This window comes from Canis aureus, chromosome 3 (assembly GCF_053574225.1).
Source record: "Canis aureus isolate CA01 chromosome 3, VMU_Caureus_v.1.0, whole genome shotgun sequence".
NCBI lineage: Eukaryota > Metazoa > Chordata > Mammalia > Carnivora > Canidae > Canis > Canis aureus.
The window spans coordinates 66,445,445-66,457,861 of NC_135613.1; the positions used below are offsets into that span (position 1 = coordinate 66,445,445).

General features: G+C 45.2%; 1 protein-coding gene and 1 long non-coding RNA gene across 22 annotated transcripts in view; one reads left to right on the plus strand and one right to left on the minus strand.

The window, feature by feature from the left end:
- The window catches only part of ZC3H12C (zinc finger CCCH-type containing 12C), a 176,481-nt gene that overhangs the window by 93,222 nt on the left and 70,842 nt on the right, over nucleotides 1-12,417 (plus strand). For 12 of the 21 annotated variants that reach the window (XM_077893382.1, XM_077893391.1, XM_077893377.1 and 9 more), the window contains one exon: nucleotides 1,902-2,069. The exons of 2 other annotated variants lie outside the window; for them this stretch is intronic. In XM_077893382.1, the coding sequence (XP_077749508.1) occupies nucleotides 2,028-2,069 (42 nt within the window). In that variant the 5' untranslated portion in view covers nucleotides 1,902-2,027. Of the gene's footprint in view, nucleotides 1-1,901; nucleotides 2,070-5,976; nucleotides 6,122-6,375; nucleotides 6,493-6,648; nucleotides 6,742-7,267; nucleotides 7,495-12,417 lie in introns of those variants that run through there. 7 more of the 21 variants (XM_077893398.1, XM_077893396.1, XM_077893388.1 and 4 more) reach the window with 7 other exon arrangements.
- On the minus strand, nucleotides 2,931-5,795 carry LOC144311216 (uncharacterized). The gene is made up of 2 exons (XR_013376790.1): nucleotides 5,275-5,795; nucleotides 2,931-4,107 (listed from the first exon to the last, which is right to left on the minus strand). It is a non-coding gene; the product is annotated as an uncharacterized LOC144311216 (long non-coding RNA).

A 12,417-nucleotide genomic window follows, 5' to 3' on the forward strand; every position in this document is an offset into this window, starting at 1 on the left:
TAGGATTTACATTATGATGTGGGGAGACACAATAACACAAATAAGCAAATATAATTGTAGGTGATGAGTATGGTGGAGAAAAAAATGAAACCTATTCATCGGCCCACTCCAGGGGCTCACACTACTTCTGTATCTCCTCACAAGAACTTCGCTGAGTGCTCCCTTTAGTTAAAGCAGTCCCATCAAAAATCCTCATAAAATCTGAGTTGGGAGCTTTTAGCAATTAGTAAAAACACTGACTAATCCCACTAACTCTGGCTGGGAATCCTTTAGTGTTACAGGACCTCCCTTTCCACATGACCATAGGTATCTTTCCCTGGCCTGGGAACCCCCGGAACTCATGCATGCAACTCACAGGACTCCCTCAACTTCCTCATCCTTGTGGCTGGAGTACTATTTCCAAAAATAGGATCTGCTTATTTATAAAATAAAAGTAGAAAGGGGTGTTAAGGGCAGCCTAGGTGGCTCAGCGGTTTAGCGCCGCCTTCAGCCCAGGGCCTGATCCTGGAGACCCGGTATCGAGTCCCATGTCGGGCTCCCTGCGTGGAGCCTGCTTCTCCCTCTGCCTGTGTCTCTGCCTCTCTTTTGCTCTATGTCTCTCATGAATAAATAAATAAAATCTTAAAAAAAAAAAGGGGGGGTGGACAGCAGCACACATCACTGATAAATGTAGACTTAAAAAAAAAAACTGTTTTTGAAAGCTAATTCAGGCACCCAATTTAAAACTCAAAATCTGGGGTGCCTGGTTGGCTCAGTCAGAGCATACAACTCTTGATCTTGGGGTTGTGGCTTTGAGACCTATGTCTGGTGTAGAGATTACTTAAAAATAAAATCTAATAAATAAATAAGTAAAATTCAAAAGTTATAAATGGTTATTGAATAAAAAGTGGATCTCTTTTACATCCTTCCTTCCTGATAATCATCCAATCCGCCGGGCTAGGATAATCACCATTACCATTTTCTTGTGTGTCCTTCCAGAGGTCTTCTTCGTTTTTTACACAAATGGTAGCACACTAGATACACTGGTATTTACCTGATTTTTTCAAAAACAATTCCATACATAAAGCCGTTTCTCTCTTTAATAGATGAATGACATTCTGAAGATAGCATAATTTGCGTAGTTTCCTATTAATAAATAGATTTATTCCTTTTTTTTGCCTTTGCAAATAATGCTGCAATTAATATTCTCCTTATGGAGTCTGTTCACATAGGATGCATTCTAATCTGAAAATTCCATAATTCTGTCTCTAGCTAGCTCACTTGTGTACATTTGTAATTCTGTATACCAATTTCCTTGGAAAACAACAGATGCTTGCAAAGGTGATGAGGATGTTTTTGGCTGCACTTGACATTCCATGTTAAAACAAAAAAAATTTAAGCTTCTGAGCAAGGTGAGCTGCAACGATACATGTGGCCCTTGTCAAAACGGCCAAGTGCCACCTTAGGAGCATTTGTAAATTCAACATTAAGCGTTTATTGCTCTCAAAATTCCATGTTGACTAAATGTAGTAAATTAGGGCAGCCACACTGGTTCAGGTAGAAAACCAAGCCCATGACTGTATGACACAGCATATTGAAAACCTTGCTGTTCTGCTCTCTGGTGGCCTCCCACAAATGCTGGGGGAAAAAAAAAGAGAGACAGAGAAAGAGTCATGCTGCTAATGTGGAATCTTGTGGTAACTCATCAAAAGAAAGAAGTCCTGGGATTGGTCAATAGCACATATCTCGTGTCCTCCGGTTTCCTTTCCCTAAGAACTCAGCATTAAAAAGCAAGTCTAAGCAGTCACTGAAGGACATGGGCAGGACTGCGTTTCATCCCTCTGTGTCTGTCTTACACAGATCATGTGATTCGAAAATGGCTGTTTAGGGTAATGATATTAAGAAAACTCAACATTTCATAGGTGGTTGGAATGAACCAGGACTTCTCCGGAAGATATAAAAGAAACTGAAAAATCATAGTAGTCATCTGGCTACAGGTGCGAAGCTCTTCAACTGAAGGAAATCAAGTTTTGGCCAAAGGGCTGGAGATGAAGCACATGGAAGGGACTCTTGACTTCATCTCAACTCAGGTAAGTGTTTTGGTAGAAATGGTAGAGGCAGGAGAAATCGTTGTCTCGCATCCTCAAGTGTATCCACGGGATACACACAATTTCAATAAGGAAACATCTAAGGACACCATTAGGAGAGCTCTGGATAGACCAGAAGCAGTTGCCAGGGGGTTGTGCCATTTTGAATCTGAGAGTGACTATGGGTTATCACATTTGAAGTCTCTGGAGGTCTTAGAGAAGGTGGCTGGACATCGGAAGCTCCAGACTGAGGCAGTCAGGTGCGATGTGATGGCTGTCTGAAACTCTTGTCTTTTGAGGTTCAAATGTGAATATAGGTGTGTAGCAGTCTACCTGGGAGCTATATATCAGAAAAAAAGTATACTCTTGCAACCATTCTCTCTCTCTCTCTCTACACACACACACACATACACACACACACACACACACACACACACACACCTCCCACGCCTAATCTGTTCTTTCCAGAGCATTTGCTTTTAACTAGTGAGGCTGTCCCAAGGCTTCGCCTACTATGGAGCTACAACCACTCAAATTCTTTAATTGTGCGCAATTCAGAGTCACAATTTGAGGTCCAGCCTTGGTTTTATAACTAAGATACAGATTGGTTGTCTATCCAGAATTGATAATGGCAAACGTGCCATATTTTGCCCAATGCCTATTTTGGAGTTTTATTGTCAAGACATTCAAAATTTGATGCTCAGTTTCACCATCTGTAAAATGAAAAGTGGGCTCACATGAAATGATCTCTAAGTTTTCTCTCATCCCTTTTATATTCTTTGAACTTCTCGGAATTACTTTCCTACTTTTCCTTTTAAGTCAATATAACTTAGAGTCAAGAAAAGAGGATTTCCCTAATGCTCGTTTGTCTCAGAGCCATAGGAGCATTTTATTTTTGTCAGAGATTTTCTCCCAATTCCGGTTTACTTCAGATGAACAACTGTGCTTGGTTATTATCATAACAATGAGCATTTAATTTTTCATACCCTCTCAATAACATAAAAGTCTCATTTACCCAACTATTTGTCTTCTCTAGACAATATGATAAAATATTTCCACGGGCATATCCCACCGTAACCACAAATACATGCTTAAAATCAAACTATTCTAAGCATTTGTTAAAAAAAAAAAAAAAATAGTTCCTCTACCCCTGAACTTCCTCTTTTTTTCCAGTCAGCATTACTATAGGTTTCATATCCACACTCGAGAGGTTATTTTGGACTTCTCCCCTTTCTTAAGTCCATCTTCGTCAAGGGTGTGCAGTCACTCTGTGGGACTTTTCAGGTCCCAACGTCTCAGTAGATTGTCCCCTCCTCTCCTTCCCCGCTATTTACTTCAATACTTCACGTCTGTTCTGCCATATTGGCCACCAGCCACGTCTCCCTGCTCCAGTCCTTCCCCTTGCAAACCATCCAGTAACAAGCACTGTATTTATTTTCCTAAAATAGGATGTCCTCCATGTCATCCTGTGTCCAAACCCCTTCACAATTCCCCACTGTGTACAGGCTCTGTTGAACTCAATCCCTCTCTTTCTCTGTCTCTGTCTCTCCCCATTTGCAGCTATCTGTGTAATTTGGTTCCAAATATCCACTACAGCTTTTTTTAATCCCTATTTTCCACATTCCCTGGCACTCCATCTTTATTTATGCTGCTCCACTCAAGACCTGCCCCATCCTCTTGGTTTATCAAAATACTATTCCTCATCATTATCCAGCTTCCTTTTTTTTTTGTCTTTTGGAAGCCCAGGATCATCTTCTGTGTGAGTCTTCCCAACCACGTCAACGTAAGGCAGTTCTTCTGTCCTCAGAAACTTCGTTGCATTTATTACCCGTGACACATATTTAGCACTTCTAAATTCTCTTGTCCTCTTAGTTTTCTTTGAACTTTTGTATGTTTTTTTTATCTCCTCAACTACATAGTAAGGGAACTAAGGGCAGTTAGAGTATCATATTCACATCATGGGTCCAGATTCCAGAACGAGACTGCCGATGTTCTCGTCCCTGCATGCTGCTGACTGTAATCTTGGTCTGAATTTTCTCATCTGTGAAATGGAAATAGTGACAGTTATTCTCTCACAGAGGTTTCGTGGGTATTATATGAGCAAACACATGGAAAGTGCTTAGAATGGTAAGCATTCACAAAATGCTGGCAATTGCGATAATTATTCATGCCTCTTAGCTCCAAAGCACCTGATAGAGTGCCTTGGTCTATAACAACACATAGTCAATGCTGAGTGGAATTCAGTTGAGTCAATGAGGGAGCTAAGATAGACTGTGAGGATGATATATCGTGGAGTAGGGGAACTCCTAGCATCATCAAAACCATGTCACAGATGCTGTCACTTACAGCCAGCCAGCCAGCCTCATTTTAGGTCTCTGCCACTCCCTAACACTGCTAGAGGGACTTCTGAGGGTTTGGCTGGGTGAACAGGGGATGATTTCTCAGAGCATCCCTCCCTTCCTGCCAGGCAAAACTGACCTGGCTGCAGATAACAGGTTGCCAGACATCCTATGGGTCTTAAAGGTGATATCAGAAATGTAGACCAGAGAGCTCTCATGGCCCCAAAGAAGCCTACCAGTTTGCTCTATCACTCAGCAGCCCTCAAGACTGGCCTGCCCAAGCGGAAAGCAGGCTCATCTCAGCAAGATGCACCCCTTTCATCTTGCAGCATGATGATGCCCGTGGGCTCTAGCCAGCAGGATGCTCTCGGCTGGGACCCCATCATCAATTGTTAACGGGCTACAAATATGGGCCAAAGAAATGGGGACATCCGTGCTGCTCAACTGAGCCATAAAGTCAGATTTTAAAAAATTTGTTAAAGAGAACTAGAAATTGTAAAGTTTTAGCCCCAGTTATAGATATCACTGTATCTATATATATAACATTATAGATATCACTACCGTTAAGTAGCCCAAGCAAATTCAACAGATCCAGGCCTAAACCGTATACATGCTCTATTGAAAACAATTCAGAGTGCCAAGAAGTCATTTTATTAAAGGTGAAAAGTGTCATCAAAGGCATGAACTCTGGTCCAGTGAAACAAGTATGTGCTTTGGATGCGGACAGACCTGTGTCCTTCATGTCCAAACCGTGAAATTTCAGCAAATTTTTCTAACCTCGATTTGCTGAGGGATCAAGGGGATTATAACACCTAGCTCACATGGCTGTGGTGACACATGAATGAGATAACGCATTTAAAGCAGTCTACCTAGCCTGTGGCCCAGGCTGGGGACACAATCCACGTGAATTCCCTTCCCTTCCACTCCAAGACCAGATGCATCCTGTCCGAGGCTAGGAGTGAGGCACCTGGTGATAATTCCACAGGCAGGCGAATAGATTATTTGAATATCATCGAAATGTTGACCTAAATTGTGCCGGGCGTTGGACAACTGACACAAGAGAAGAGGCTCTCCGCTCCCGGTGCTTTCCCCACTTGCGGCTCAGTGCGGAGGGCGGTCTCCTCCCAACCTCGAGAAAAGAGATCTGGATTTATCCTGGGCTTAACCTCGATTTTGACATATCGCAGTTTCCAATCAGGCCAGTTTCCTGGCCAAAAGAAGCCCTTCCCCTGGGTGAAATCCAAACAGCCGCATTTGTGTAAGTTCCCTTATTGGTCTTGCTAATGCGGGTGTGGTTTTTCCTCGTTACAGAATATTGCTAATAAGCAGGCAGCCGCGGGAAAGCCGCCTGGGCTGGGCTGGGCTGGGCTGGGCTGGGCTGGGGGGGGGGGGGGGCGGCCTCTCGCTCCCCAGGCCGCCCGGGAACGGCCCGCGGCGGCAGCGGCGGCGGCGGCAGCGGCGGGGGCACCGGGCGTGGCCGAGCGCAGCAGGGGCGCCCTCCCGGCCGGCGCTGGGGGTGGGGCGCGGGCACCGCCGGCACCGCCGGGAGCGCCGGGACCCCCGGCCGGGAGGGGCAGGGGCGCGCGGAGGAGGCGCGGGAGCCGGCGGCGGGGCCCGGCAGGTCCCGGCGGCTCCCCTCACCCGTCTCCACGCCTCCCGGGTTTTCCCCTTGGCTCGGGGTTTCCTGTTTCAGTTCTCGGTGATCTCCAGCAGCAGGTGCTGGTTTGCCAACCTCCGCTCCGGCGGAGAAGGAAAGAGGGAAAGGGAGGAGGAAGCGACGCAGCGGCAGCGGCAGCGGCTGCGGCTGCGGCTGCGGGCGGGCGGGCGGCCGAGGAGCGCGGCGGCGGGCGAGCCGGGGGCGCTGTCTCCGCGGGCGGCGGGCGGCGGGCGGCGGGCGAGCCGAGGCCGGGGCGGCCGGGCGGGCGGGCGGGCGGCATGGGGGAGCCTCCCGCTCGCCCCGCGCCCTAGCGGCGGCCGCGGCGGCCCAGGGCGGAGGCGAGAGGCGGCCGCCCGCCGCAGGGCCGCGGAGCCGCGGGGCCGCCCGGCTTCCCGGGCCGGGGGTGATGGCCGCCCCCAGGAGACCGCAAGTAGGTTGAGCCGCAACCCCGCGTGCGCGCGCGGCCGGGGCGCGACGGGCGCCGCCGGGGGAGGGGGGGAGGGGGAGGGGGAGGGGAGCGGCGGGGGGCGGCGGGGCGCGGGGGGCGGGGGGCGCGCGGGCGCGGCTCCGCGCGGGGAGGGCCGGGCTGGCGGCTGGCGGCTGGCGGCTGCCGCTGCGGGCCCCGCGGCCGGCTCGCCGCCTGCTCGCGGAGTCGGCCATGCCGGGGAGCGGCCCCCAGGTTTGTGCCGCGGGCGGCGGGGGACGGGGCGCTGAGGGAGCCGCGCGGGGGCCGGGGCCGGGGCCGGGGCCGGGGGCCGCGCCCGAGCGCCGGAGCGGAGAGGCCGGGGCGGGAGCGGCGGCGCCGGGCGAGCTCCAGGCCCGGGCGGGGCGGGGGGCGGGGGTCTCCGGGCCGGGTGGGGCCGCGCGGGGAGCCCGGCTGCCGTGCCCGCGGGCAGAGCCGCCCTCCCGGGGCTCCGGGCCGGGTGAGGCCAGCGACCCGGGCCCCGCGGCCTAGGGCAGCGGTCCGCTCGCGCCCGCCCCGGGGGCACGGCCGCCGCGGAAGATGGAGGCGAGCCCGGGCGCCCCGCACCGAGACGGACCCCCCGGCGCTGCCCCTGCGGCTCCGGGCGCCGCGCGCTCCGGGGTGAGGCGGCTCCGGCCCCCGGGCTCGGCCCCCGCGCTCGGCCTCCCGGCCCCGGGCTCACTCCCGCGCCCACCCCGCGCTCCGCGCTTGGGCCGCTGCCGCCGGGTTCGCCCCCCGCACCGCCCTGCTCCCCCCGGACCGGGTCCCCGCCTCAGCCCCCGGAACCCCGCAGAAGCAGCCTCAGCGCCCAAGTCCCGGGTACTCTGGCCGGGAGGCTGGCCACGGGGGTAGCCGTTAGCAACACTGGTCTGTGCTCTGTGTTTGGTGATAAAGAGATGAAATGCGAATCCAGATTTAGGGAAAGTTTTCCTATTGGTTGCAAGGCTGTGTTGGAGTATCCTCAGGCCGGTGAGGCGCTTATTGATTCAGATTTCTCTCTCTCTCTTTTTAAACCATCTTAGAATAGTTACAGAGACACTTAGGGCCAGTATATTTAGAAACTTGGTAAAGTTCATCAATTCTTTACTCATTTCCTCGCTCGGTGTTTCTAGTGCATATAGGAAAGCGGTGGATGGGTCTCAAACGCTCCTTGGGCTTTCCGAGAACCACAAGAAGTCAGCAATACGGAGTACTGTATATTTTTTTAAGTCTTAATATATTTAGGTTGTAGTAAGTATGACTTCCGTTTATTGAATCACTCACATGTATATTAATTTTAATGGCAGTTTTTAAGATTTTGGTGTCATCCACTGTTGTAGACATTTGGCCTCACCGAGTGTTTGTAAGATGATCTGACAACTTACCTCTCTGTTCACCTGTTTGTTTTTTCCCCAATTTGGCATTCTTTAAGTTACCTAAACCTGTCTATTTGAAGGTACCCTTAAATACCAGAATGATCTAGGCACTGTGTATCTATAATTCAAAACGTTGGAATATTTTTACTTCAAGAATGGGTTCTACTTTCAAAGGACGTTTAAACTCTACCTCAAGCATCCTTCCGGTCCTCGGTCATCAGGAAAGTACTCAAACATTACAAACAAAGTAAAATGAACTCTTTAACAAAACAACAAGAAGGCCAGTAGTCTTTAAAGTGCATTTGATAACCAACGCCTCATGAGACTAGTTTATTATAATGGAAAATGTTGAAGAAGAGGAAACAGAAACTTGGAATGTTTGTATGCTGATGGGAGTTTTTATTAGTCACTTCCTTTTGCTACATATTTGTTTTAATTACAAGACTAATAAAAATATCCCATTTGATATTACTGGCTTCTCTGGAGCTGTGTTTTTCATGGATTACATTTGCCAAATTGTACCCCAGGTGCTTTATGGAAATCCTATTTTTAAAATATTTTCCTCATTCTACAGCTGGGTTACCTTGTCCTCATTCTAGCAGACCACAATGATATTTTACATTAATTTTAATTACCGTAACAGATGTAAAAGTGTTGCTATCATTTTATAGCTTTTAATAACCTTTTCTATGCCCTTTTATACCTTTTTATGCTCTTTCTGTGCTTTTCATTATTTTTGTAGATAAATTTGGAAGAATTCTCCCATTCTCGTTTGATAGCAGTTTTAAAGAAATGAATAGAAGATATTAAGTAGGAGACTTTTTAAAATCCTTTTCGTGTTAGAACGTAGGATTGTAAACTAATCTGCAGTTGTTGCTCACTTGACACTGGTAAACTTTTATTCCCTCAGCAGATAATTAATTTAGTATCGATCTGGGTGCTGCAGTAGGCCCCTGACCTCTAAAAGAAGAGAGATTATGAACAGATAGAAGATAATGCTAGATAAAATGTACTAAGTGGGACAAGCAGAAAATAAGAAATGCAGGTACTGTAGTAGGGAAGGCTGCATGCCAGCTCTTAAAGCTAAGATTCAGGCTGGTACAGCTGGATAGGAGTCATTTCCAAGTGAATAATGCTGTGAGTCAAGGAAAGCAGGGAGTGGGTGGGCCAGTGTGTCTGGAACATTAAGTAGGTGATAGGAGTAGTGAGTGATTAAAGTGGCACACATGGTTTCAGGGTATAGTTTTTATTGGAAAGAGAAATACTAAGTAAGAAGGTCAGGGAATGACAAAAATGTATTAAATCAGGTTTCCAAATTTAAACCAAAGTACAACCAAATTAAAAATACCAAGATTCTAGAGATTGATATCAAATCTACCAAATGTAAAAAAATCTTGTGTTTTAAGTGCTGACATTCCTCATGGGCCTACAACATACAAAATCTTGTGACTTTATAAAGACTTGACTTTTAATAGTCACTAAAAAACAATTATTGCTGCTGTTTCACTGTTCACAGTTCAGAGAAATGATGGACAATTGAGAATATGGTTTTTGTAATCTGTTTCATCCCAGAATATATCTCCAATTTCTTGGGAAAAAAACTTTATAGGATTATTGAGCTATTTAAATGAGATAGTATGTGATAAGTATACCCTGTCTGGCACGTAGTAATTTTGGTATTTGATGGCATAAAGATAACTTGCAGATCTGTAATGTGGAGGTTATCACTTCCCTATCTTTGCTACAGTTTTTATAGCTGACATAATGCTAGCTGTTACCTACCGTGCACTGAGATGCCAGATGCCATGCGTATGCACTGCTCTTATTATCCTCATTCTGTGGATGAGGAAACCCAGACATAAGAGTTTAAATAACTTTAAGTCACACATCTAGAAAGTTGCAGAAGGGAGTTTGAACCTATGTCCTTAATTAACCATTGGGCAGTTCTGCCTCTCTGATTCTGTTTTTACTTTTTTTCTCTAAAAATCGTGTCATTGTGTATACGTATGTTGACACACGTTGTTTGAAAATTAAGAGACGCATGATAATTAGCATTATAGGTCTGGGAGATAAGAGAGGTATATTAACCTTTACAAAGTCCTGCAGTGATGGAACAACATGAAATCCTGTCTGGCCAAATAGTTGGAAGGCAAGGTTGCGTAGATCCATAAGAAGATAAGCCCAAAGACCATTTTAGTTTGGCCTGGCATATGTTTAAGCAGCAATGTAGTACCACCAAAGGGAGCGTTTTTTGTTTTTTGTCTTTTGTTTTTGTCAGAAACCTCAAAGGTTTTTTTTATGAGTAGGGGGTTTTATTGATTTTCCTGAACCTTATCTCTGTAGTAATATAATGCACTTAATTGTGGAGAACTTAGGAAATGTAGGGAAATGTAAACAATTTTTAAAACCCCTGTAACCCAGAGATAACTAACAATATTATGATGGATTTCTCTCTGATTTTTCTATACGTCAGCAAAGGATTGTCTTCCTTAAAATGAAAATAGAAAATAATGCCCCATAAAGCATAATGTACGTGGTTTTACATCATAATACTGACAGTAATTCTTGTGCTCAGTGAATTAGCCCACAAGCAGATGTCTGAAAATTCAACATGTTCTGCCTTTAAGATAATTATCAAATCCCTAAGGAGGGATAGGGAATACATAGAAAATCCCAAGGTTGTCTTATTTGCCTGGAATGTTTTCCCTTATGCTCCCTTACCTTTTGCCTGGCTCACATCCCATTGTTGAGGCCTCAGCTTAGACCTCACTGGTTTACTCTTAAACTTTTAAGATTGATAACAGTAGGTAACTCTTAATTGTGCCAATCATTGTTCTAGATGCCATACATGTATTAATGCATGTGATATTCACTGCCTCCTCCTTCATGAGAATTTGTTTGCAAAAAGATAGGTCTTGTATAATTAGGATGTGATAATAGAGCTTTGTATCCTACCTTTCCATCCCCAGTTAGCATACACTAAGGATTTTCTCATGACGTTAAAAATATTTCAGGACGCTTGGTGGCTCTCAGTCAGTTGGGTGTCCCACTCTTGATTTCAGTTCAGATCATAATCTCGGGATCCTGGGATCAAGCCCCGGGTCTGGTTCTGTGCTCAGCGGGGAGACTGCTTGAAGATTCCCTCCCTCTGCTCTCTCTCCCTGCTTACACACACTCCCTCTCCCTGTAAAATAATAAAATTATTATTATTCTCTCTGTAAAATAAATCTTTGAAAAATTTTTTCTTTATTTTTATTAAAACCGTTTCTTCCTAAGAACATGTCATTTTATTTATTATTCTATTTCAGTTAGACATCTGGTTCTTTTCCCCATTATTTTAATATCATAATGCATTAGTTGAATGTCCTAGTAAAAAAAAAAAAATGTTTTCTGCATCTGTGTTCTTAGGATTCATAGAAGTAATGATCAAGGAGAATAAGCTTTAAGGTTTTTGATGGCCATAAAGCTTTCCAGGAAAGTTATATGGATATGTACACCTATTAGCAAAGAGTGAGAGAGCTGATTTCATCCCAAACGTGAATGCACTGTTGAGTTTTTAAATTTTTGACAGTTAGATGAGCATTAATATCTAATTTTAATGCTGACTTTTTTTTTTTTTTTACTTAGACTTTAAATTGTTAAAGTGGTACAAGTTAATTAAGAAAAAGCAAAGAGAAAATGAAAGCCACCTGGAATCTCCTTACCAAGAAATAACTAATGTAAATGTTTGGATAAATACTCTCCTTTTTTTTATTCCCATAGGTATACTTTACAGAATTTTTACTTGGGTTTTTAAATAACACAAGCATTTCATAGTCTCCCAGTTTCAGGCAAAATTATTTGCTTAATCCCCTGTGTTTTCAAAATACAATGTATTTCCTCACAGAGCCTTGAATATTTGGTGGTGGTTCACTGTTTTCTTCCTTATTTTCTGCTTTCTGTATCTCTGCTCTCCATCTGTAATGTAAAACAGAAGATACTGCCTAGAGCATAGATTCGTCATAACGATTTACTGGTAATACAAAATGCTGATAACAGTACCTTTACTATGCCTGGGATTTTATTTTATTTTTATCTTGTTTTAGGCTCCCTGAGGGCAAGGACTTGGTGGTCCACATTGTTGAATCCCAAATCTTGTATATCACTTGGCACATAGTAGACGCTTTATGAGTGTGTTTTTTTTTTTTTTTTTGATAAAGGCCACATAGTACTTAAAATGAATCTGTTCATATGGGTAGAATGAACAAAAGCCTATAGATGATTAAGAGATGGTTTCAATAATTCAGAGCAAATAACACAGTTGGTACCCAAAGTTTTAAAAGGTCGCTTAGAATGTATAACGTGATTTCTTGAGGGGCCATACACATTTACCTCCTAAGAATATAATTAACCTTATCTACCCCACTTAGCAGGGGAAGGATATTACAGAAGTGAATTTTTTTTTTAAAGATTTTATTTATTTATGAGAGACACACAGAGAGAGAGAGAGACAGAGGCAGAGACATAGGCAGAGGGAGAAGCAGGCTCCATGCAGGGA